At 43.0% G+C, this 22735-nt stretch overlaps 1 protein-coding gene across 1 annotated transcript in view; it reads left to right on the top strand.

Moving 5' to 3' along the window:
• LOC134586898 (mucin-2-like) overlaps positions 1-16010 on the top strand; it is a 60584-nt gene extending 44574 nt beyond the window's left edge. Inside the window, exons 6-9 of the mRNA XM_063442827.1 lie at positions 3455-3658; positions 7284-7343; positions 8740-8831; positions 15952-16010. Coding sequence (XP_063298897.1) covers positions 3455-3658; positions 7284-7343; positions 8740-8831; positions 15952-15987 — 392 coding nt within the window. The 3' untranslated portion in view covers positions 15988-16010. The remainder of the gene's footprint in view (positions 1-3454; positions 3659-7283; positions 7344-8739; positions 8832-15951) is intronic.
• The last annotated feature ends 6725 nt before the right edge of the window (positions 16011-22735 follow it).

The following is a 22735-nucleotide window of genomic DNA, read 5'->3' as shown; positions in this document are numbered from 1 at the left end:
GACTTTTCATATGTTTCCAACTCCAAAGGGTTGGCCCAAGACATTGTGCTGCCTGGGACCAAAGTCATGCGCTCGCACACATTCACATCGACGCAGTCAGGGCCGGCCTTAGGGGTGTGCGAGCTGTGCGGCCGCACAGGGCGCCATGTATCAGGGGGCGCCGTCCGGGATTTAAAAAAAAAAAAAAAAAAAAAATTTTTTTTTTTTTTTAAATTTGCAGCGGGGGCGGAGCTTACCGTGCGGCGGGGGCGGAGCTAAAAGCGCCGGAAAACTGCTGCAGGGGAAGCAGGAAGGAGTCCCTGCTTCCCCACCAAACAGTCACCAGGAGCTGCACTGCCTCCACAATGAACTCCACAGGGATTGTCAGGTGAGTGTGACTCTCTGCCTGTGTGTATTACTGTCTGTGTGTGTATGACTGTCTGCCTCTGTGTGTCTGTGTGTATGACTGTGTGTGTCTGTGTGTATTACTGTCTGCCTCTGTGTGTGTCTGTGTGTATTACTGTCTGTGTCTGTGTGTATGACTGTCTGCATGTGTGTGTCTGTGTGTGTGTGTGAGACTGTCTGCCTCTGTGTGTGTCTGTGTGTGTGCATATGACTGTCTGCCACTGTGTGTATTACTGTCTGCCTCTGTGTGTGTGTCTGTGTGTATGACTGTCTGCCTCTGTGTGTATGACTGTCTGCCTCTGTGTGTCTGTGTGTATGACTGTCTGCCTCTGTGTGTCTGTGTGTGTGTGTGTATTACTGTCTGCCTCTGTGTGTGTGTCTGTGTGTATTACTGTCTGCCTCTGTGTGTGTGATTGTGTGTATGACTGCTTCTGTGTGTGTCTGTGTGTATGACTGTCTGCGTGTGTGTCTGTGTGTATGACTGTCTGCGTGTGTGTATGTGTGTATGACTGTCTGCCTCTGTGTGTGTCTGTGTGTATGACTGTGTGTGTCTGTGTGTATTACTGTCTGCCTCTGTGTGTGTCTGTGTGTATGACTGTGTGTGTCTGTGTGTATTACTGTCTGCCTCTGTGTGTGTCTGTGTGTATTACTGTCTGTGTCTGTGTGTATGACTGACTGTCTGTCTGTGTGTGTGTGTGTGTGTGTGTGAGACTGTCTGCCTTTGTGTGTCTGTGTGTATGTGTATGACTGTCTGCCTGTGTGTGTGTGTGTGGATGTCTTCCTGTGTGTGTGTGTGGCCATCTGACTCTGTGTGTGTGTGTGTGTCACATACAACCAATACACGCATATCACACACTGTTAATACACCCATTACAAATATCACACATAGCACACATATCACACACAGTCATCACATACACAGACAACACAAACATTACAGCATACATGGATGACGGGGGGGGGGGCGCTGTGAAGATTTTTCGCACAGGGCGTCTAAATGCCTAAGGCCGGCCCTGGACGCAGTCACACATATATGCCCTGGTTGGCAAAAACACATGGGCAGTAGGGTAATTCTATATAAACTTGATATAGCATGCCAATGAGCAGTAAATGCATACATCATGAATATCATGCCAAAGAGCAGTAATCTTTGTATATTATGCCAATGAGCCACCTGTGGCTCCAAAATGGCTGCTAGTGCCATGTGCCCCAAAACAACCTGCCAGTGCCATCTCTCTGCTCCCAGCCTCTGTGTGCCATCTCTCTGCCCTTAGCCTCACTCTGTCATATCGCTGCCACCAGCCTCACTGTGCCATCTCCCTGCCCCCAGCCTCAGTTTGCCATCTCTCTGCCCTTTGCACCATCATCTCTGTGCCACGTGCCACCAGTATCTCTGTGCCATTGTTCTGCTCCCAGCAACTCTGTGCAATCTTTCTGCCCTTTGCCTCTTTGTGCCATCTCTCTGTCCTTAGCATCCCTGTGTCATTTTTCTGCCACCACCATCTCTGTGCCACTTCTCTGCCACCAGCATCTCTGTGCCATTGCTCTGCCCCCAGCTACTCTGTGCAATCTCTCTGCCCTTTGCCTCTTTGTTCAATCTCTCTGCCCTTAACCTCTCTGTGCCATTTTTTTGCCACCAGCATCTCTGTGCCATCTCTCCTTGCCACTAGCCTCTTTGTATCATGTCTCTGCCTCCAGTGAGGGCGACGGAGTGTGTGTGGGAGGGTGACAGCATGTAGGAAGGTGACAGACAGTGTGTGTGGGATGGTGACACTGTGAGGGGGACAGTGTGTGGGATAGATAATTTGTGTGGAGGGTGACAGTGTGTGTGGGTGATAGTGTGTGTGGGATGGTGACAGTGTGTGTTGGATGGTGACAGTATGTGTGGGAGGGCGGCAGTATGTGTGGGAGGGCGACAGTATGTGTGGGAGGGTGACAGTATGCGTGGGAGGGTGACAGTGTGGGAAAGGTGACAATATGAAAGGTGGTGAGTGTGGGGTGATGGTGACAGTGTTGGAGGTGGGGGTGATGGTAGCATGAGGGGGTGGTGACAGTGGGGAGGTTGTAGTGTGTGTGAATGGTGGCAGTGTGGGAGGATGGTGACAGTGTGGGAAGTTATAATGTGAGGGGATGGTGACAGTATGTGTGTGAGGGTGACAGTGTGTGGGAGGGTGATAGTGTGTGGGTGACAGTGTGGGGGTTGGTGACAGTGTGTGTGGGAGGGTGACAGTAGGGAGATGGTGACAGTGTGGGGATGGGGACGATGTGGAGTGGTGGCAGTGTAGGAGGTGGTGACAGTGGGGCAGATGGAGACAGTAGGGTGGATGGTGACAGTAGGGTGGATGGTGACAGTGTGGGAGGGTGACAGTGTAGGAAGTGGTGACAATAGGGGAATGGTGACAGTGGCACTGGTGGTGAGTGTGTGGGAGGTGGTGACAGTGTAGGAAGTGGTGACAGTGGGTGAGGTGGTGACAGTGGGGGGTGAGGGGGGTGAGGGGCGTGACTGTGTGGGAAGTGGTGATAGTCTTTAATGAATTTTAATTTAAATCTTTGAAAACTTGCTTTTTTAGGAAAGCATATAAATTGAACTTTAAACAGCTTTCCCCCTCTCCGCACCCTGATTCCTCTCCTGAAACGGTCATAAAAACAAAACACTAAGCCCTCAATGAATATTATCCTAGCAACCTACCTTTCTACCCTACCCTTAACTTTTGTGTCACTTTACCCCACTCCCTCTAGCATGTAAGCTCATTGAGCAGGACCCTCAACCCCTCTACTCCTGTGTGTCCAACTTGTCTGGTTACAAATACTTCTTTATTAGTCCACCCAATGTACAGCGCTACGGAACCTGTTGGCGCTTTATAAATAATAATAATAATAGTAATTGAAGAAATTCCAAAATGAAAATTATTTTTTTCAAGTGCCAAAAACATTCTAAATACATCTAGAATGCAAAACATGGCTGCTTGTGTTACTGAAAGTAGATTCAAATTAAACAAGATCTTGCCAGTCATCAGTTGTTGAAGATACTTTCATCATAAAGGAATAATTTGACAATATCTTTGTATAGAACTGAACTCAACGGGTCTAACCAGCCAGATTTCTAAAACAAACAAGACAGAGTTGGCAATGAACAACACTATTGGAGGAAACAAGAAGAAGCTTAAGAAACTGTTTGGTATATTTTGGTCACTTATCTTTCCTGGTCTTGAAAAAGAAACTGATATATTTGGAGCAATGGAACTGTACAATAACAGCCAAACAACGCACACTGGTAAGTTTTCTTAAAATAAACTAGTGAAAACCCCCTTGACTCCCTAAATTCCTAATCAGCTGACAACAGGACAAATTGGTGTCTTTAGAAATATTTACTCACTCCTTTAACTTTGAATATTTCATATCACAATGTATAGTAAAGCATTGTGTGGCAAAGCAACTATAGATATATATATATATATTTAAAGAGGAAATGTAATTTATTTGATATTTATACCATTGAATGAAACACTAAAAATTTAGAACATTTGTTCATGAGATACTCTTTTTCTTTTAAATTTAAATTAAAGATTTAGCAAATTACATCGTAATCCAATTCAGAGAAGGCAAAGACAGGGCAAACATTACTAATGAAGACAGAGAGATGAGATAGAGGTTACAAGCTGTAGGATAAAGAGGTGTGCGCCTCTAAATTTAATTTTATTTTTCACACCTCCCTAATGTGTTTGTTAAATAAAGAGATAGTTAAAGAATCACTGTAGGGTCAGGAACACAAACATGTAGCCCCCCTGGGCCCCTCATGCCTCCATAAATATAGTACAAATTGTACTGGATTCAAGCCTGAAGCTGTAAATCTGCATGCTGTTAGACTCAGAAAAACAAGCAGTCTGCTGACATGTGGTAGCCTGATCCAATCACAGTGCTTCCCCATAAGATTGGCTGAGACTGACAAAGAGGCAGATCGGGGGCAGAGCCAGCATGATTCAAACACAGCTCTGGCCAATCAGCATCTCCTCATAGAGATGAACTGAATCAATGAATCTCTATGAGGAAAGTTCAGTGTCTGCATGCAGAGGGAGGAGATATTGAATCACAGGATGCTGTGCACAATGCTGCCTGTGCTCTGCTGACAGCAAATCTGAGTGGATGGAGGCATGTTATGCCTCCATCAACTCCGAAGTCCCTCTGGTTCACTCTGAGTGACTGCAACTGGAGGTGTTCCTAGCTTTCAATGTAAACACTGTATTTTCTGAGAAAATACAGTGTTTACATGAGAAAGACTGCGGGAGCTATAGTTCTCACCTGAACAACCTCATTAAGCTGAAGTTGTTCAGGTGACTATAGTGTACCTTTAATATATTTTTTTATTATGTTTATATATTACAAGGATTAAAGCATACAGAGAGTGGAGAGGGCAAACATATGATGCTCTGGCCACTTGGAGGATATAGGGTGTTTGGGGGGCTAAGATACATACATAATGGGCTAAAAGACATCCGAGGGCTATTGTGGCAAGAGACACCCATGGGAGTTAACTGACAAACTTATGAGTTCTAAAGAAACACATGTGAGTTAAGAGACAGAAAAATGGGTATTGGGGTTAAAGAAACACACAAGGGGTAGGATACACACAAGTGAATGAAGGGGTTTTAAAGCAACACTGTAAATTTCGTATTTCCTGTTGGGCTGAAAATATATACTTCCATCCCAGATTTCATTTAACATAACCTAATATATAGTGCATTCAGAAAGTATTCTAATTTCTTTCACATTTTTCATTTAGCAGCCGTATGCTGTAATCATTTAAACAACAATCTATACTCAATACCATGTAATGAGAAAGCAAAATAAAAAAAACACCGCCACAAATATATTAAATAGAAAAAAATAAAAAAATTAAATTTATGTAAGTATTCAGGCCCTTAAATCAGTACTTAGTTAAAGCACTTTGGGCAGCAATTACTGACTCTCAAGTCTCATTGGGTGTGATGCAACAAGCTTTGCATCCCTGGATTTGGGTGTTCCTGTCATTCATTTTTGAAGATCCTCTCAAATTATGTCAGATTGGATGGGCACCGTCGGTGGTCAGCCATTTTCAGATCTCTTCTGAGATGTTTGAAGTTTGACTCTGGCTGGGTCACTCAAGAACATTCACAGACATGTCCCAAGCCACAAGTTTTTGCTCTGTGCTTTGTGCCATTGTACTGTTCGAAGGTAAACCTTTGGCACAGTAGGAGATTATAAGTGCTCTAGACAAGGTTTTCATTAAGGATCTCTGTATTTTGATTTGTTCAGGTTTCCCCTAACTCTGATCAGTCCCTGATGCTGAAATACACTCCCAATGCATGAAGCTACCACTTCACCAATGGCATTGTATTGCGTAGGTGATGAGTGGTGCCTGGATTCCTCCATATATGATGCTTTGAATTTATGCCAACAGTTCAGTCTTCATTTCATAAGATCAGATAATTTTGTTTTTCACAGTCTGAGAGTCCTTTAGGTGATTATTTTACATATTGCAAGCTGGTTTTCATGTATCTTTCAGTGAGGAGAGGCTTCCGTTTGGCCAGTCTTCCATAAAGGTCTGATCAGTGGAGTGTTGCAATGATAGTTGCTCTTCTGTAAATTTTTCCCATCTCCACACATGATCTCTGGAAATCACCCAGATTGACCATTTAATTCTTGGTCACCTCTCTTGCCAAGATCCTTCTCCCCTGATTGCTTAGCTTCACTGGGCGACCAGCTCTAGAAAGAATGCTGGTTGTTTCAAATTTCTTCCATTTAAGAATTATGGCGACTAGTGTGCTCCTGGGAATGTTCAATACAGCCAGAATATTGTTGTAGCCTTGGCACAATCCTGTCAATCCTGTCTGAAATGCAGGCAGTTCCTTTGAGCTCATACCTTGGTTTTTGCTGTGATATACATGTTGGGGATAAAATCTCCCCGGGCCCTTTGTGGATGATGGATATTTGCCAACTCATTCAGAGCTCTGGAAATTGGAAATGAATAGCAGAGACGTGTTCAATAACCAATTCAAATTTAATTATACGTCAGTTGCATTTATACCCCATTTTCATGTCGGTGGGGGTCATGAGCATTAATTACGTAATTTGTTTTTCACAAGTTATAAACAGCTGTTTCTAGTTATAATCTTTCGTTATATAACGCATTACACATTTGATTAAAACCAGATATTTACAAATACCGATATCCTGGACAATTAACAAGGACATTTCGAAATCATTACTTTTCCCGTAACTAGGATTTTATATAAATCCTATTTCCGAGAATAGGAGATAAAATGCCAAATTTATTCTTGGTTCAAATTAACCCTTATATGAACAGCTAGGATAGATAGTAAAATGGATATTTGTATCTACCATACATGTACAGCTTTGAGGCTGTATATATACATGTGTTTGCCTTTCCAATGTCCAATCATTTCCATTTGTCACAGGTGGAATCCAATCACACTGTAGAAACATCTCAAAGATGGTCCAGGGAAATGAGATGCATTTGAACTATATTTTTAAGTGCAATAGCAAAGGATCTGAACAGTTATGTCAATGATAATTCAGATTTTTCTTTTTAATAAATTTGCAGTTTTCAGAAACCTGCTTTCTTTTGCTTTGTCATTATATGCGTTATTGAGTGTAGATTGATGTGAAAAAAAGCTATTTAAACAGTTGTAGCATAAATCTGCAACATAAAAAGGTGCACAAAATGAAGGGGTCCAAATACTTTCTGAATGCACCTTATATGTTTCAAATAAAAGTGACAATATTTTTTTTAACAAAGTGTATACTTTTTAAAAAGTATTAAACTGGTTAACTATTTACTCTTTGAACTATCTATTACTACTATACACTACTATCAATGTTTTCATTGTTTTTTTTTTCAGTTCCACCCATGGGAAATGAAACTGAATTTAACAATACATCAAAGGAACCTCAGAAAGAAGGTATAAAGAATTCTCACCAAGCACCACCATTGTTCACCTTGCAGCTTACACAGCATATTACAGTTCATATTTCACCACTCTTGTGATATTATTTCCTGTCAAACAAACATGTTTTTGAATTAGAAAATATAATAAGTATTAGAAATTCCAATTAATTCAACCAAACTTTATTTGCAACTGTCAACATCATTTGTTATTGTTAATAGTGTCCACTATCATTTGACATATTCTATAACAGGAATGCAGAGCAGAAGATATAAACACTTCTAAGGTGTAAATGAAAAATATATATACAACCTTATAATAGCGTGGTAGATGATATCTACAGAAAAAATTTTGAATCACACATAGTGTAATAAAAATATGAATATACAGACACGCAGGATGACTATATAAAACTCACAAGATATCAGTGAATATCAGGCCCATCATCCTTAGTCAGAAATGGTCTTCAGAGTGGATAGACAAAATCTTCTTTCACACTTGAAAAGTAAAGAAACCAAATGATAGTGCAGATAGAAATAAAACTTCAAAGAATTTATTATATAATGCACTTACGAAAAGGTCCAAGTAAAACAGCATATGAACCACTACAAGGTGGTATAAAAAGCATCAATAGTAAGTCCTCCAATGGTATAATCCAATGCGTTTCGTCCGCAGGACTTCTTCAGGGATTATGTTAAAACATAATCATAATCATAACATAAGCCCTGAAGAAGTCCTGCGGACGAAACGCGTTGGAGATTGTGAGATTGTGGCAGTCCCTGGGCTGTTTATTGCAAACCATTCCTAGATAGTTTGACATTAAACCAGGGGATGGCACCAGTGAACTGGGTATGGTACTCAGAATGCCCCTTTAAGGTATTAGCAGGGTCACAGTGTAAAACATATTTTTTTACTGTCACAATTAGTAATTGGTGATACTAGCTCCATACCTCTTCCACCTACAGTTTTTGCATACAGTGAGAAGTTTGTTATTATGCAAAACTAATTGATTTGTATTGATAACTATCATTAGGCACTTTGAAAGGGTTGGTGTAAAACATTTTTTGTCATTTGCTGGAGTGTGAAAGTTCTTTTGTCATTGTTTTCTGTTTCTGGTGGTTGCATAATTAATCCAGGACCACCTCCCCTAAAAACTCCCTGTATTTCTCTATGATGCAAACTCTCTTAATATATGGTGTATTTTTACGTATTATTTTAATATCATATGTATGAAATTGTTTACGGAACTCTAAATTCTGATGAGTTGCCACTTCCAACTAAGCCAAGTTGGTAATTTGTCTTAAAGGGTAACTGTATAGGCCTACATTTTCAAAAGTTGTTTTTCATCTCACCACAACTCACATTTTCTCAGATTAACACAAAAATTCTCATTTTTAATTCATGGTTTCAGGTCCTAGGAAGTCACTTCAGATTCTTAATGTGAACTTCTTCAGAATCACCATCGAGGATGATAAGCCAGAAACTTACAATCTCCTTCAGAAAGTAAGAATACCTTTGGATCTGTGATAAAATGATCTCTATTAAATGGTTCATAAAGTCTTAGCACAAATACAGCCCCTAAGAATTTATCCATAAATTATTTTGTTTCAACCATGAATTTAAATATATGAATTTATTTAGGAATTTTAGATTTTGGTTACTTTATGTAATGAATGCTTCAAAAGTTTGAGTTTTTTGCTAAAAACATACAAACAAACAAAAAAAGATTTTTGTGTAATTATCTCGAAGATATTATTTAAAGCGAAACTATAGGCACTTCATCTCATTGACGTGTTGTGGGTGCACTGCCCCTGTCCCCTTAAACCTGCAATCTAAAACATTGCAGTTTTAGAGAAACTTCAATGTTTAGATTGCAGAGTTCAGCCTGCCTCTAGTGGATGTAAGCAACAATATTGTAACTCCCTATAACTGCCAATTTATTTTCATTATGGTTTTTTAAAACTTGAATTTTTTAATAACATTTACGCAAACGTTCGCGAACCGGGAGAAACGGGCGAACGGCAATTGATTTCAATGGGCAGGCAAATTTTAAAACCCACAGGGACTCTTTCTGGCCACAAAAGTGATGGAAAAGTTGTTTCAAGGGGACTAACACCTGGACTGTTGCATGCCGGAGGGGGATCCATGGCAAAACTCCCATGGAAAATTACATAGTTGATGCAGAGTCTGGTTTTAATCCATAAAGGGCATAAATCACCTAACATTCCTAAATCACAATGGATATGGATTGACACCTGACATATTGACACCTCGACATATGGATTGACACCTGTCCTCAGAGACCCTGATACACACTGACATAGAGCAGAATAGGGACTGTTCCTCCTACATAGGGTCACTTGGCAGATATGGATTGACACCTATCCTCAGGGACCCCGATACACACTGACACAGAGCAGAATAGGGACTGTTCCCCCTACATAGGGTCACTTGGCAGATATGGATTGACACCTATCCCAAGGATCCCTGATACACACTGACACAGAGCAGAATAGGGACTGTTCCCCCTACATAGGGTCACTTGGCAGATTTGGATTGACACCTGTCCTCAGGGACCCTGATACACACTGGCACAGAGCAGAATAGGGACTGTTTTCCCTACATAGGGTCACTTGGCAGATATGGATTGACACCTGTCCTCAGGGACCCTGATACACACTGACACAGAGCAGAATAGGGACTGTTCCCCCTACATAGGGTCACTTGGCAGATATGGATTGACACCTGTATCAGAGACCCTGATACACACTGACACAGGGCAGAATAGGGACTGTTCCTTCTACATAGAGTCACTTGGCAGGTATGGATTGACACCTGTCCTCAGGGACCCTGATACACACTGACACAGAGCAGAATAGGGACTGTTCCCCCTACATAGGGTCACTTGGCAGATATGGATTGACACTGTCCACAAGGACAAGCTGCAGGCTTCCTGGCAGGGCCCATACAAGGTGGTAGAGCAGGTTTGTGATCGGTGCGGTCACAGGCACGGGAGGCAAGCGCATGCTCCATGTGAACATGCTCAAGCCATACCAAGAGCGCACGGAAGAGGTAACCACGATCTGTGCACCTGCACCTGCCACTGAAGATTATGATAATTTGCCACTCCCAGATCTCCTAGACCAAGAGGGCCAGAGCGGAGACCTGGGAGAAGTACAGTTAGGAGAACGGTCAGACCCCCAGGAGCGAACCCAGGTCCAAAGACTAATCCAGGACAAGGGGGCCACGTTTTCCAACCTACCTGGGTACACTCCGTTAACCACTCCCAAAGTTGAAACCCTAGACCAGACCCCCCTTCGCCAAACCGCCTATCGCATACCCGAAGCAGTTAAAGAAAATATGCGGAAAGAAATTGAGGAAATGATGCAGTTAGGGGTGATAGAACACTCTGACAGCTCCTGGGTCTCCCCGGTAGTACTAGTACCGAAACGGGACGGCACGACCCGTTTCTGTGTAGACTACCGGAGGCTAAACGATAGAACAACCTCAGACGCCTACCCTATGCCCCGGATAGACAAGCTCCTAGACAAAATGGCCAGAGGCCAGTACCTCACCACAATAGATCTGTGCAACGGGTACTGGCAAATTCCATTAGCCGAGGACGCCATCCACAAGTCGGCATTTGTCACCCCATTTGGCCTGTATCAGTTTAAGGTCATGCCATTCGGGATGAAGAATGCCCCGGCTAACTTTCAGAGGATGGTAGATCGGCTACTGGATGGGTTTCAGGAGTATGCCTGCGCCTACTTGGATGATATAGCCATTTTTAGCTGCTCGGGGCCCGAACACCTGACCCACATAGGAGCCGTACTAGACCGGATTAGGGAGGCTGGACTGACCCTAAAGCCCAGTAAGTGCCATTTAGGAATGGCAGAAGTTCAATACTTAGGGCACAGAGTCGGGAGCCTGCTACAGAAACCAGAACCCGCTAAAATAGAGGCAGTCGCCAAGTGGCCAACCCCCCGTACTAAAACCCAGGTCGTCGCATTCCTGGGTACCGCAGGGTACTACAGGAAATTCGTAGCTAATTACAGCACCCTAGCTAAACCTAACACGTAAAAACCTCCCCAAGATAGTAGTATGGGCCCCAAAGTGTGAACAGGCCTTCCAACAGCTCAAGACGGCGCTCATTAAATCACCTGTACTTTCTGCTCCTGATCCAACTAAACGCTTTCTCGTCCATACAGACGCTTCTATGTTTAGATTGGGAGCAGTACTGAGCCAAGTCGGAGCAGATGGCGGCGAGCAACCCGGGGCTTATCTAAGCCGGAAACATTTGCCCAGGGAAGTAGATACACTGCCATTGAAAAGGAGTGCCTGGCGGTGGTGTGGGCCCTCAAAAAGCTGCAACCTTACTTGTATGGACAACCGTTTACCTTACTCACAGATCACAACCCGTTGGTGTGGCTGAACAGGGTGTCAGTAGACAATGCCAGGCTGTTGCGCTGGAGTTTGGCGCTACAGCCTTTTGACTTTACAATTCACTATCGCCCTGGGAAGCAAAATGGCAATGCTGATGGGTTATCCAGACAAACAGACCTTGAACAGTGATCTGTGAGTACTCCTCCGGACATCCCCAAGCCGATCCTGGCCTGCTTCAGGACGTCCTGTAAGCCTGGGTACTTATGCACAAAGCATTGTACGATCAGATTACACACATGTGCCATGCACGGCACATGTGTCAACTTGCCCAAATTCAATGCCGCCAACAAATTTCTTACATTGTCACAAACCACTTTGCCGATCTCCAGTTGGTGCGGAGTCAGCCACTTTTCCACCTGTGCGTTCAGGGCGGACAGGAGTGCTTGTCCGGTGTGACTCTCTGCTTTCAAGCAAGTCAAACCCAAGACGGCGTGACACTGCCGTATCCGGGATGTGGAATAGTACCTGGGGAGCTGGTGGGGGTGCCGTTGATGTAGAGCAAGACGCAGCAGCAGAAGAGGACTCAGCCGAGGAGGTTATGGAAGAGGATGGAGTAGGAGGAGTAGAGGAGGTGGCAGCAGGCCTACCTGCAAGTCGTGGCGGTGTTACCAACTCCTCTGCAGAGCCACGCATTCCATGCTTGGCAGCCGTCAGCAGGTTTACCCAATGCGCAGTGTAGGTGATATACCTGCCCTGACCATGCTTTGCAGACCAGGTATCAGTGGTCAGATGGACCCTTGCCCCAACACTGTGTGCCAGACATGCCATTACTTCCTTTTGCACAATCAAGTACAGGTTGGGGATTGCCTTTTGTACAAAGAAATTTCGTCCGGGTACCTTCCACTGCGGTGTCCCAATAGCTACAAATGTTTTGAACGCCTCAGACTCCACCAGCTTGTGTGGTAAAAGCTGGCGGGCTAATAGTTCAGACAAGCCAGCTGTCAGACGCTGGGCAAGGGGATGACTTTCTGACATTGGCTTCTTACGCTCAAACATGTCCTTGACAGACACCTGACTGTGGGCAGATAAGCGGGAACTGCTCAAGGCGAGAGACGGAGTGGCGGATGGTTGAGAGGGGGCAAGGAGGACAGCAGTGGTTGACGTGGCTGAAGATGCTGGGCCAGGAGGAGGATGGCAGCTTTGAGTTTGTGTGCTGCTTGTACTCATGTGTTGATCCCATAGGCGTTTGTGATGTGCGATCATGTGCCTACGCAAAGCAGTTGTACCTTGGTGGGTGTTGGACTTCCCACGACTCAGTTTCTTTTGGCACAGGTTGCAAATGGCATCGCTGTTGTCAGAGACAGACACACAAAAAAAATGCCACACTGCTGAGCTCTGCATTCTGCTGGTGGACACAGCATGCGTTGATTGGCGTGCTGTCGGGCTGACCCCGGGTGCCGATGCATGCTGTCTGACTGTGCCACTAGCTCCTTGCGACGACTTCCCCCTGCTTCCAACTCGTCTCCTCCTCCTCCTCTCTGTCTCCCCATCTGAACTTTCGCCCTGTTCTTCTTCTTGCCGAGCGGGCACCCACGTGACATCCATGGACGCATCGTCATCATCAACCGCTTCACTTGTATCTGACAACTCAGCAAAGGAAGCAGCAGCGGGTACCACATCATCATCATCACACCGTACGTCCATGTGTGTAATGCTGCCTGCCTGAGATATATCCCTGTTATCTACATCCTCTGGCAATAATGATTGGGCATCACTCATTTCTTCAAACGGATGTGTAAATAACTCCTCTGACATACCAAGTGAAGCGGCTGTGGTGCTAGTGTTGGTAGTGGTGGCCGGCGGGTGCATGGTATCTTGAGGTGCCCGAAGCTAAGCTGGAGGAGGATGGTGCGTCAAGGTCCCGAGCGGAAGCTGTAGAAGATTGGGTGTCCTGTGTTAGCCAGTCAACTATGTCCTCAGAACGTTTCAAGTTCAGGGTACGTGGCCTCTGAAAACTGGGCATTATTCTAGGGCAAAAGGGAATCACAGCACTACGACCATGATGGCCCCTGCGGGGTGGCCTGCCTCTGCCTGTCATTTTTTTTTGGATTAGTGGTACTATGCGTGCAAGCTACTGTGCGACCAGATATGAGTGGCACTGTGCAGTGGCAGAGGTTGGCAGAGTACACGCTGTAGGCCTGACACACCCGCTTGAAGACAACTAACTGCTATTCAATTCTATTATAACAGTGAAAAAAAATGTTTTTCTTTTTAAAGGCACGCTATAGTGACACCAGATATGAGTGGCAAAGTACACTGGCAGAGGTTGGCAGAGTACACGCTGAAGGCCTGACACCCAGACGCTTGCAGACAACTAACTGCTATTCAATCTATTACAGTGAAAAAACATTTTGTTTTGTTTTTAAATGCAAGCTTAAGCTATTGTGACACCAGATATGAGTGGTGGCACTGGGCAAGTGGGAACAGTATCCACTGTGAGCCTGACACCGAAGCTGGCAGGCAGGCAGGAAACTGCAATTACATTACACAGCAAAAAAAAAAGAAAAAAAAAGCAGACTGATGTTCTAGCCCTAAAAAGGCCTTTTTGGGGTACTGTCCTTACAGCAGAGATCAGATGAGTCCTTCAGGACTGTAGTGGACACTGAATACCCTAGCCTAGCTATCAATTTCCCTATCAAATGAGCAGCAGCTACACTTTCTCTCCTCTATCTAAGAATGCAGCTTCAGAATGAATCTAAAATGGATGCTGTACAGGAGGTGGGAGGGTCTGGAAGGGAGGGTCTGCTGCTAATTTGCTGGAATGTGTCTGCTGACCGTGAGGCACAGGGTCAAACTGCACTAATGAAATGTTCATTTACTAAAAAGCCTTGAAACTAACCTCGAAGCTAAACGGTGCCAAGTACTCAAAATGGCTGGCTGCCAGATCCCCCCTCCCATCGAGCGAGCCTCGTGCTAAACACAATGGCGCCTGGATCTTATGTCCCATCCCTGTCAGAAATGACGACATCCCATGATGGGAGGATGCCCCACTAGCCACTTAACCCTTATGCCAATTACTAATATAGATGGGAGGGCATTTAACTTACCACTTAGCACATAGACCAATTAATTATGTTTATTTGTTGTTATCTTGATATTCTATGATGATGTAATATTGCCTTTAAAAGGGTCTGCATACCCGTTTTTTAACCAGATGCCATTAAATTTTCTGAAGTTCTTTTTAACCTGAACTCCATGTGTCAGTGTGAATTTACTTCTGCGTATACGCAATTTAATCATCTCAGATTTGGACAGGAACAGATAGTCATTCAAACATATTTGTTTGCTTAAATTAATCTATGTCAGGAGGGTCTGGAAGGGAGGGTCTGCTGCTAATTTGCTGGAATGTGTCTGCTGACCGTGAGGCACAGGGTCAAAGTTTACTCAATGATGACGAATAGGGGGAACACGCTATGTTCGCCAGGAACTATTCGCCAGCGAGCAGTTCGGTACATCACTAATAGGTACTACAGCATAAACTCAAATATTTTGACAGATCTTCTGGTTGGTAGGGACAGCTTAGTGTGACTGTTCAAGAATAGGGTTAGAGCCTCACCAGCAGACATCTGCTCAAAACTCTGAAAGCTCCCTCCCAAACAGGTCGACCACCAAGAGTAAAGGCATGTTCTGTCTTCACCCACCACACCTCTAAACCTTTTAGTGATGACATCTAGAACATTTGTTCATTAGACAAATGTCATACCAAGAAGTGATTTGCTTAATCTATCACTGTTAACAATGACATCCCCTTATGTCTCTGTTCCATTTGCCCTTAATTCTTGGGTCCGGACCTAAAACTGTCACACTTTATCAGTGAGTTAAACAGAAGTACAGTGGATACCAACAAATACCGTGAAGATTCTAAAGGTATGTAAAGGGTGGATTGTCAGAAATTCAAAATGAATTTCACATTTAGGATCAAAGCAGCAAAACTGGACACATAGCATCTTGGAGAATTTTTCCAGTCTGCTTATTGTTGCTTTAAATTTAAAGTTAATTTCTTTGAAATCCCAACAGCTATTGCTTTAGTTCAACAGACCTAAGAGGATCCTCATCCAATTTTATGTAAACAGGCCATAGATAACATGAACCTAGGTAATGATAACTCCGTTCTGATTCTTTGAAGTACATTGAATTATTTATTTTATGTTCATGTTTTTATTTCTATTTATTATTTCAGATTCAACAGCTGATTCAAAAGGAAGACAATGAATAAACAATATGCAAAACTAGAAGGATTTTGTAAAGGACAGACTATTTTAGTTAAATGTGCACAATGTTTGAACTGCTAAATAGCTTAATATTCAGAAGGATCTTATTTTTTCATTACATATGGTGAAGTAAAGGGACTCCCTTTCTAATTCTCTAGCAAATCTTTACATTTATATTTTAGACTAATAAAAGTGCATACACTTGGCATGCATTTCTGAATTTAGTTGTTAGATTAATTTAGTTTAGAAGTTATGTGCAGACTTTTGTTTAAATGGGTTTGCCTTATGTAGTAAAGTAAAATAAATCTTAGTGTGCTTTTGATGCATTATAAATGATTTGTCTAAACATTATTTATGCCTAAAGTGGAAAAGACCAGAAGACAGTAGTGTTAACGAGAAGTTTGTCTACTCTTCAAAATTCAATTATTTGATATGTTAAAGGTTTAAGTTTGTTTCTATTGGCAGATATGACCAAATACCGGTATATGTTCTGGGTTTTTGGGGAGTCCTGGCAATCATATCTGTTCTGTCAATCTTTCATTTTCGTACCCCTACAGAGAGGGATCTGTTCTAGTTGTTAGCCCAGATAAATGTGCATGTTGTTACATAAAATAAAGTGCCCATGGGGCCTCAAGCCATTTACCAGACTGAAGTAGTTTGTTACATAATATACAGGTTGCAAAAGTCACTGATTTAATAGTAATACTGGCATCACAATTCATAAGTTCATTAGGTTTTTGGCTTCAGTAGGAACACAAACTCACATAGTTCTATTTTTATCCAATCACAGATAAGGATACAGTTCCCCCTAAGGAGTTTACCAGTTTCCCCCTCCCCTTCATTCTTCGCATAGGGATGGTTAATGTAGCCAAACAAATTCATGCTTCCGGTACCCCATCTAACCCCTGAGCCATTGGTGTTACCTTGTAGTTAATTCTGCCCTGTCCAATCCCCAATTTGATACCATAATAGCTTCATGTTGCCCTTATCTGCACATAGGATGGTCCTACAGCTGTAGGGTACTTCTTAAACACTTTCTTAGAATGGTAGTCTCAACACTGTAACTTTAGAACTCTCACATTGCCCTAGGCTTTTGTATGAATAGCAGAGGGTAAGAATCTTATCACTCAAATGGTGTTAAGCAGATGGTCAGTAAGGCAATCACTGGGCCTAACCCTTCAATATCAAATTAAATATTAAACAAGGAAAGGTAACCCACACACAAATGTTCACCCCTCAAAGAAGATCACCTGTATTAATTAATTCTTTATTGTATATAGTATAGTATACCTTTTGTGGTTCCTGACGCAGTGTCAAAATGCACTTTAAACCAGTTTATTGTTTGATGTCACTAGATGGGTGTATTGTTAGGATTTAGGTGTCTTTATCCTTTGGGGCGATATTGTGGTTTACTGGAGTAAGCTTCACTCCTTCCCCCTAGTATTTATCTCTTACGTACCTAACTTCTACCCTCTCTCTTTATGTATATTTGGGCCTGCTTCTATCAAAACCACAGCCTTACAAGACAACTACAACCCTACCGAAAACTTTATCCTTGTATGTGGGGTGTTGTGTCTAACTTGTATCTCCTCGAAGACTAGAGCAATTTCAGAACCTATCACCACTGAAGTTAGATTGGTTGCTTGCCAAGTGTATGAGCGGGATACAAGCTTTCATGTATGGTGATCTGTAAAATCACCAGCCTTTAGTTAGTCACAGATACAGTTTGATAAAAAATACTGTAGATATATATTTTGTCCAATACATTACGGGTTGTCTTTTTTTCCCAGCCTGTTCCCCCCCACCCACCATCTCTCTGGCAAGCCGCTGAATTTGGTCACTACAAATTTAACTAAGAGCTGCTTTGTCATAAGCATTTTGCTCACAGTGAATACACAACTCTTGTAATGAAGTTATATAAGATTAGGGATGGGTTTGGGTTTACATATAGCCCCTTAGGATATTATAAATATTTTCATGTTTTGGGGTTTTCACTTTTACACAGTATAAATGATTTGATGTGATAATTAAAATACCTTTATTTTATATATTATTAACTAATAAAGGCAATTTTCTTTGAGGGGTGAACTTCTGTGTGTGATTTACCTCTCCTTGTTCACTTTTTTTTATTTTGTATGAACAGCCAATAGTCAGATGAATATTACAAAACACTACCGACTTGCTGGAGTGCTCCATGTTGACTGCAGGCAAAAGGGATTTTTACGTAGCCTCTGATTTGTCAGGATTTATATGGGCTGAAAACTCAAGCTGTAAACCTTTGCTACATCATGCTGATATGGATGATTCATCTATGCATTAGAAATATCTTAAAATGGTACACTAAACCTGTAGACATATTCACAGGGACAGTAATGTATTGAAGCCATTACTAGATTCATTGCAAAACAAAATGCCTTTTGCAAAGAAACTTTATATATCATTAAAGGAACACTATAGGGTGTGGAATACAAATGTGTATTCCTGAGACTATAGGTCTAAACAGGACAGATCCTGTGTTTTCCTGAGTGGAGACTCAAGTGCAGATCTTGAACTAGCTAGGTAGGCACTCAGTGCCACTCTCAAAGCATTTTGGTAAATACCCGAAATGATTATTCTTTCATTTTCATGGAAGAATTGTCATATCTCTCTATGAGATATGTTACTCTGTCCAACCTAGGCCTTGTTTAAATTCTATTGGACAAGCTTTTCAAATAATCATCACCTGTTAGAAAATGCAAACATACAATAAAAAGTCCTGCGCGGCAGCAATGACCACAGTACACATCAGCTCCAATACATACAATAAAAAAAACAAAGAAAAAGTTACTTGTGCACTATTTTTTTTCTCATACTGCCATTTGCCTCCAAGATCCTCGAGAGAGTTGTGTACGCCAGATTGACAGACTTTCTCGAATCCAACTCTCTGCTTGACCCCCTTCAGTCTGGATTCCGCGCTGGTCACTTTGTCGAAACTGCTATGACCAAAGTATCCAACGATTTAATTGCTGCTAAATCTCACGGCCAATACTCTATCCTAATTCTCCTTGATCTTTCTGCTGCCTTTGACACTGTTGATCATCAACAGCTTCTTCACATTCTTCGTAACTTTGGTCTACGGGACACTGCTCTCTCCTGGTGCTCCTCCTACCTCTCCCAGCGCTCTTTCAATGTTTCTCAGGTTCTGCCTCTTCTCCCCAATCCCTCTCTGTTGGCGTCTCCCAAGGTTCTGTCCTCGGCCCCCTACTGTTCTCTATCTATACTGCCTCCCTTGGTAAACTCATCAGCTCCTTTGGCTTCCAATATCATTTATATGCAGATGACACGCAAATCTACCTGTCCTCCCCTGATCTCTCTCCGCCCACCTTGACTCGTGTTTCTGACTGCCTCTCTGCTATCTCCAACTGGATGGCTGCTCACTCCTTAAACTCAACCTGTCCAAAACAGAACTTCTAGTTTTTCCTCCCTCAAGTGCTGCTACTCCTGTGTCTGTCTCCCTCCAAGTCAACGGCGCTACTATAACCTCTACCTCGCATGCTCGCTGCCTAGGGGTTATTTTTGATTCTGACCTCTCTTTTACTCCCCATGTCCAATCGATAGTCAAATCCTGTCGCTTCCAACTCAAGAACATAGCGCGCATCCGCCCATATCTAACGCCGGACGCGGCTAAGATACTGGTTCATGCTGTTGTTCTCTCTCGCCTCGACTACTGCAATCCCCTTCTCACCGGTCTTACATGTTCCCAGCTTGCACCGCTGCAATCTATAATGAATGCGGCTGCGAGGCTTATTTTCCTGTCCGGTCGCACCTCCCACGCCTCCACGCTCTGTCAGTCCCTGCATTGGCTTCCAGTTAGATATAGGGCCCAATTCAAAATTCTGGCGCTTGCTTACAAATCCCTACATATTGCTGCTCCAACATACCTATCCTCCCTCATACACAAGTATGTCCCGTCGAGACCCCTGCGCTCAGCCCAAGACCTACGCCTATCCTCTGCCCGGATCCCCACCTCTGACGCTCGCCTTCAAGACTTCTCCAGGGCTGCACCTATTCTGTGGAACTCCCTTCCCTCCTCAATCAGACTTTCACCCAGCCTCCACTCCTTCAAAAAATCTTTGAAAACTCACTTCTTCATTAAAGCGTATCAATTAAACTGTCAGCAGGTTTCTCATCCCCCACCACATGACTCCTTTCCTGCAACTGTCAAAAGTGACCTACCAAGCACTCAATAAACCCTTCTCTAACAAACTATTTAATTCCCCTACTTTAACCCTTTGTGTCACTATACCCCACTCCCTCTAGCATGTAAGCTCATCGAGCAGGGCCCTCAACCCCCTCTGTTCCTGTATGTCCAGTGGTCTGATCTCAATTATGTGTCTGTTAGTCCACCCATTGTACAGCGCTACGGAATTTGTTGGCGCTATATAAATAATAAAATAATAATAATGATAATAATAATCCCAAATCCCTATGCACATTAAAATAACTGGAGAGTTTTTTAGTATCACTCCAATGGCCATTTAAGTGTAAACTCACCTGTATACTAACAATTCGCCTTGCTTCTTTAGGCTAAAAGGCAAAATCTCTAATGAGACAGAGCAGTATTTTTCTAAACCCCTCATATTGACCATTGGCTAGATTCATGTGTGAATTTCAAATTGATACAAATATAATTAAAACTTAACTTTAATAAATAGTAAGTATAAAACAACAAATCAAAAAAGAAAATTGGGATTTAAAAACAATAAGGTAATAACTAAATGAGATAAGGAATAAAAAAAAAAAACATTAAGGGCTTCAAAGATGCCCATGATGTACTTATATAGTGCTGGAGGGCCCAATAAACTCAATCAAATAATTAATGGAAGTGATACAAAACATAAAAGCATATGTTATTCCCAAATTAACATACATTCTAAGCCTAATACCAAGCAATATTCCCTTAAGTTGGATCAATCGCTTACAGTTCACTTTCTCTAAATGTATATGCTCAAAAAAAAGACCAAGGATAAGCTCAAAAATATTGTCAAAAAATAGATAATGGAGGGCTTGGAATTCCATCTCTGACAAGACTTGTTCGGGTTATCCTTCTGTGATGGCACCCCGGGTATGATGTTCTTTCCTCCAAGCACGAAGTCTGCTACCGAATAATCCCAAGCGCTGAACAGGAACCTTGAAGAAATACCCCCCCAAGCACGAGACGAGGCTCTGTGTTGAGGGTCAAACATGGACTGGTTTAATGAGTGCCACAGGCTGGCTTTTATGCAGGTTCTCCATCAAGGCACACTCCCACAGGGGCCTTGTGGAGGACTGGAATACAGTTACAGTAGCCAATCACAAATACAGTACAATGTGAAACACTCCCACACAAACGGTAAAATCCCTCCTCTCTATCCTGGAGATAATTGGGGTAAGTGGCTGTAGTAAAGTTAATTATCTCCAGGTAGACAGAATATTCCCAAGTTAAACTGTAATAAAAACACATTAAAATACATAACTAGTATTCTTTATACTTAAACCCCCTTGTTCCACATATCCCCAGATAGCTTGGATCTGAGCACTCAATATGCCCAGTAAGCGCTCAGATCCCACGAACACAGTCAGATCGCCATGGGGTTTAAGTATTTTCACGAACCGTTCAGCACAATCTGTCCAGAATCAGGTCTATGGGTTTTAGTTCTCAGGGTCGGGCTGATTCGTGAGTTTCAGAAGTAACGAATACCTCTGCGTTCGTATGAATCCAAACAAAATGATGGAAGTCTGGAAGTCCCAGCGATGTTCGTGTGAAACTGTGACCGAAAATAGTTCCATGCAGTCGACAACAAAACACAGCTGGGCGTTCGATAGTTTAAGATGGTATTATGTGTGCTTATATATTACTCAATTATCTAGGGCGGCAAGACATGGCCTTACATAATATTATTGGTATATTTATTTTCTAATTAAAAATATTGGTCCTTTCAGAGTAAAACATTTAATTATATAGTAAGCATACCCACATGCAGACACAGACAAACTCACTGACACAAGCTCATTGATGCAAAGACTCACAGACAGACAACCTCATTGATATACATACGCTCATAGACATAAAAACACAAGCTCACTGATGCACACAAATAGGCTCACTGACAGATAATCTCACTGACCCACACAGACAAGCTTATTGGTACAGAAACAAATTTAGTACAGTCAAACTCTGACACGCACAAGCTTACTACAGACAAGCTCACTGTCACACACATGCTCACTGACACCCACACATACAAGCTCACTCACTAGCAGCCACACACACACAAGCTCACTCAGGAGCAGGGACACACACACACAAGCTCACTCAGGAGCACACACACACACACACACACACACACATTCAAGCTCACTCACTAGCAGTCACACACACACAAGCTCTCTCTGGAGCAGGCACACACACAAGCTTACTCATTAGCAGCAACACACATACAAGCTCACTCACTAGCAGCCACACACACACACCATTTTGTGACCTATTCCTCCAAGAGAGGTCAGCAACGTGTGTGTGGGGGCGGAGCTTGTGCGCTGGAGGGGAGCTTCCATTCAGGAGGAGGGGCTTGCATTCAGGGGTGGGGCATGCAGCCGTAATTGAGTTAAATAGTGCAGGGAGTCTGACAATTCTCCCTCGGGCCGCCAGCAGCCTGATTGTGGCCGTAACAGCCCCAGCTCCTCCTTCTTTACTCCCCTAGGACTGACACAGGCTGGCACAGTTCAAGGGGAAAA

The sequence above is a fragment of the Pelobates fuscus genome, chromosome 2, assembly GCF_036172605.1.
Source record: "Pelobates fuscus isolate aPelFus1 chromosome 2, aPelFus1.pri, whole genome shotgun sequence".
NCBI classification, from domain to species: domain Eukaryota; kingdom Metazoa; phylum Chordata; class Amphibia; order Anura; family Pelobatidae; genus Pelobates; species Pelobates fuscus.
This window is presented reverse-complemented; position numbering and strand designations above follow the sequence as displayed.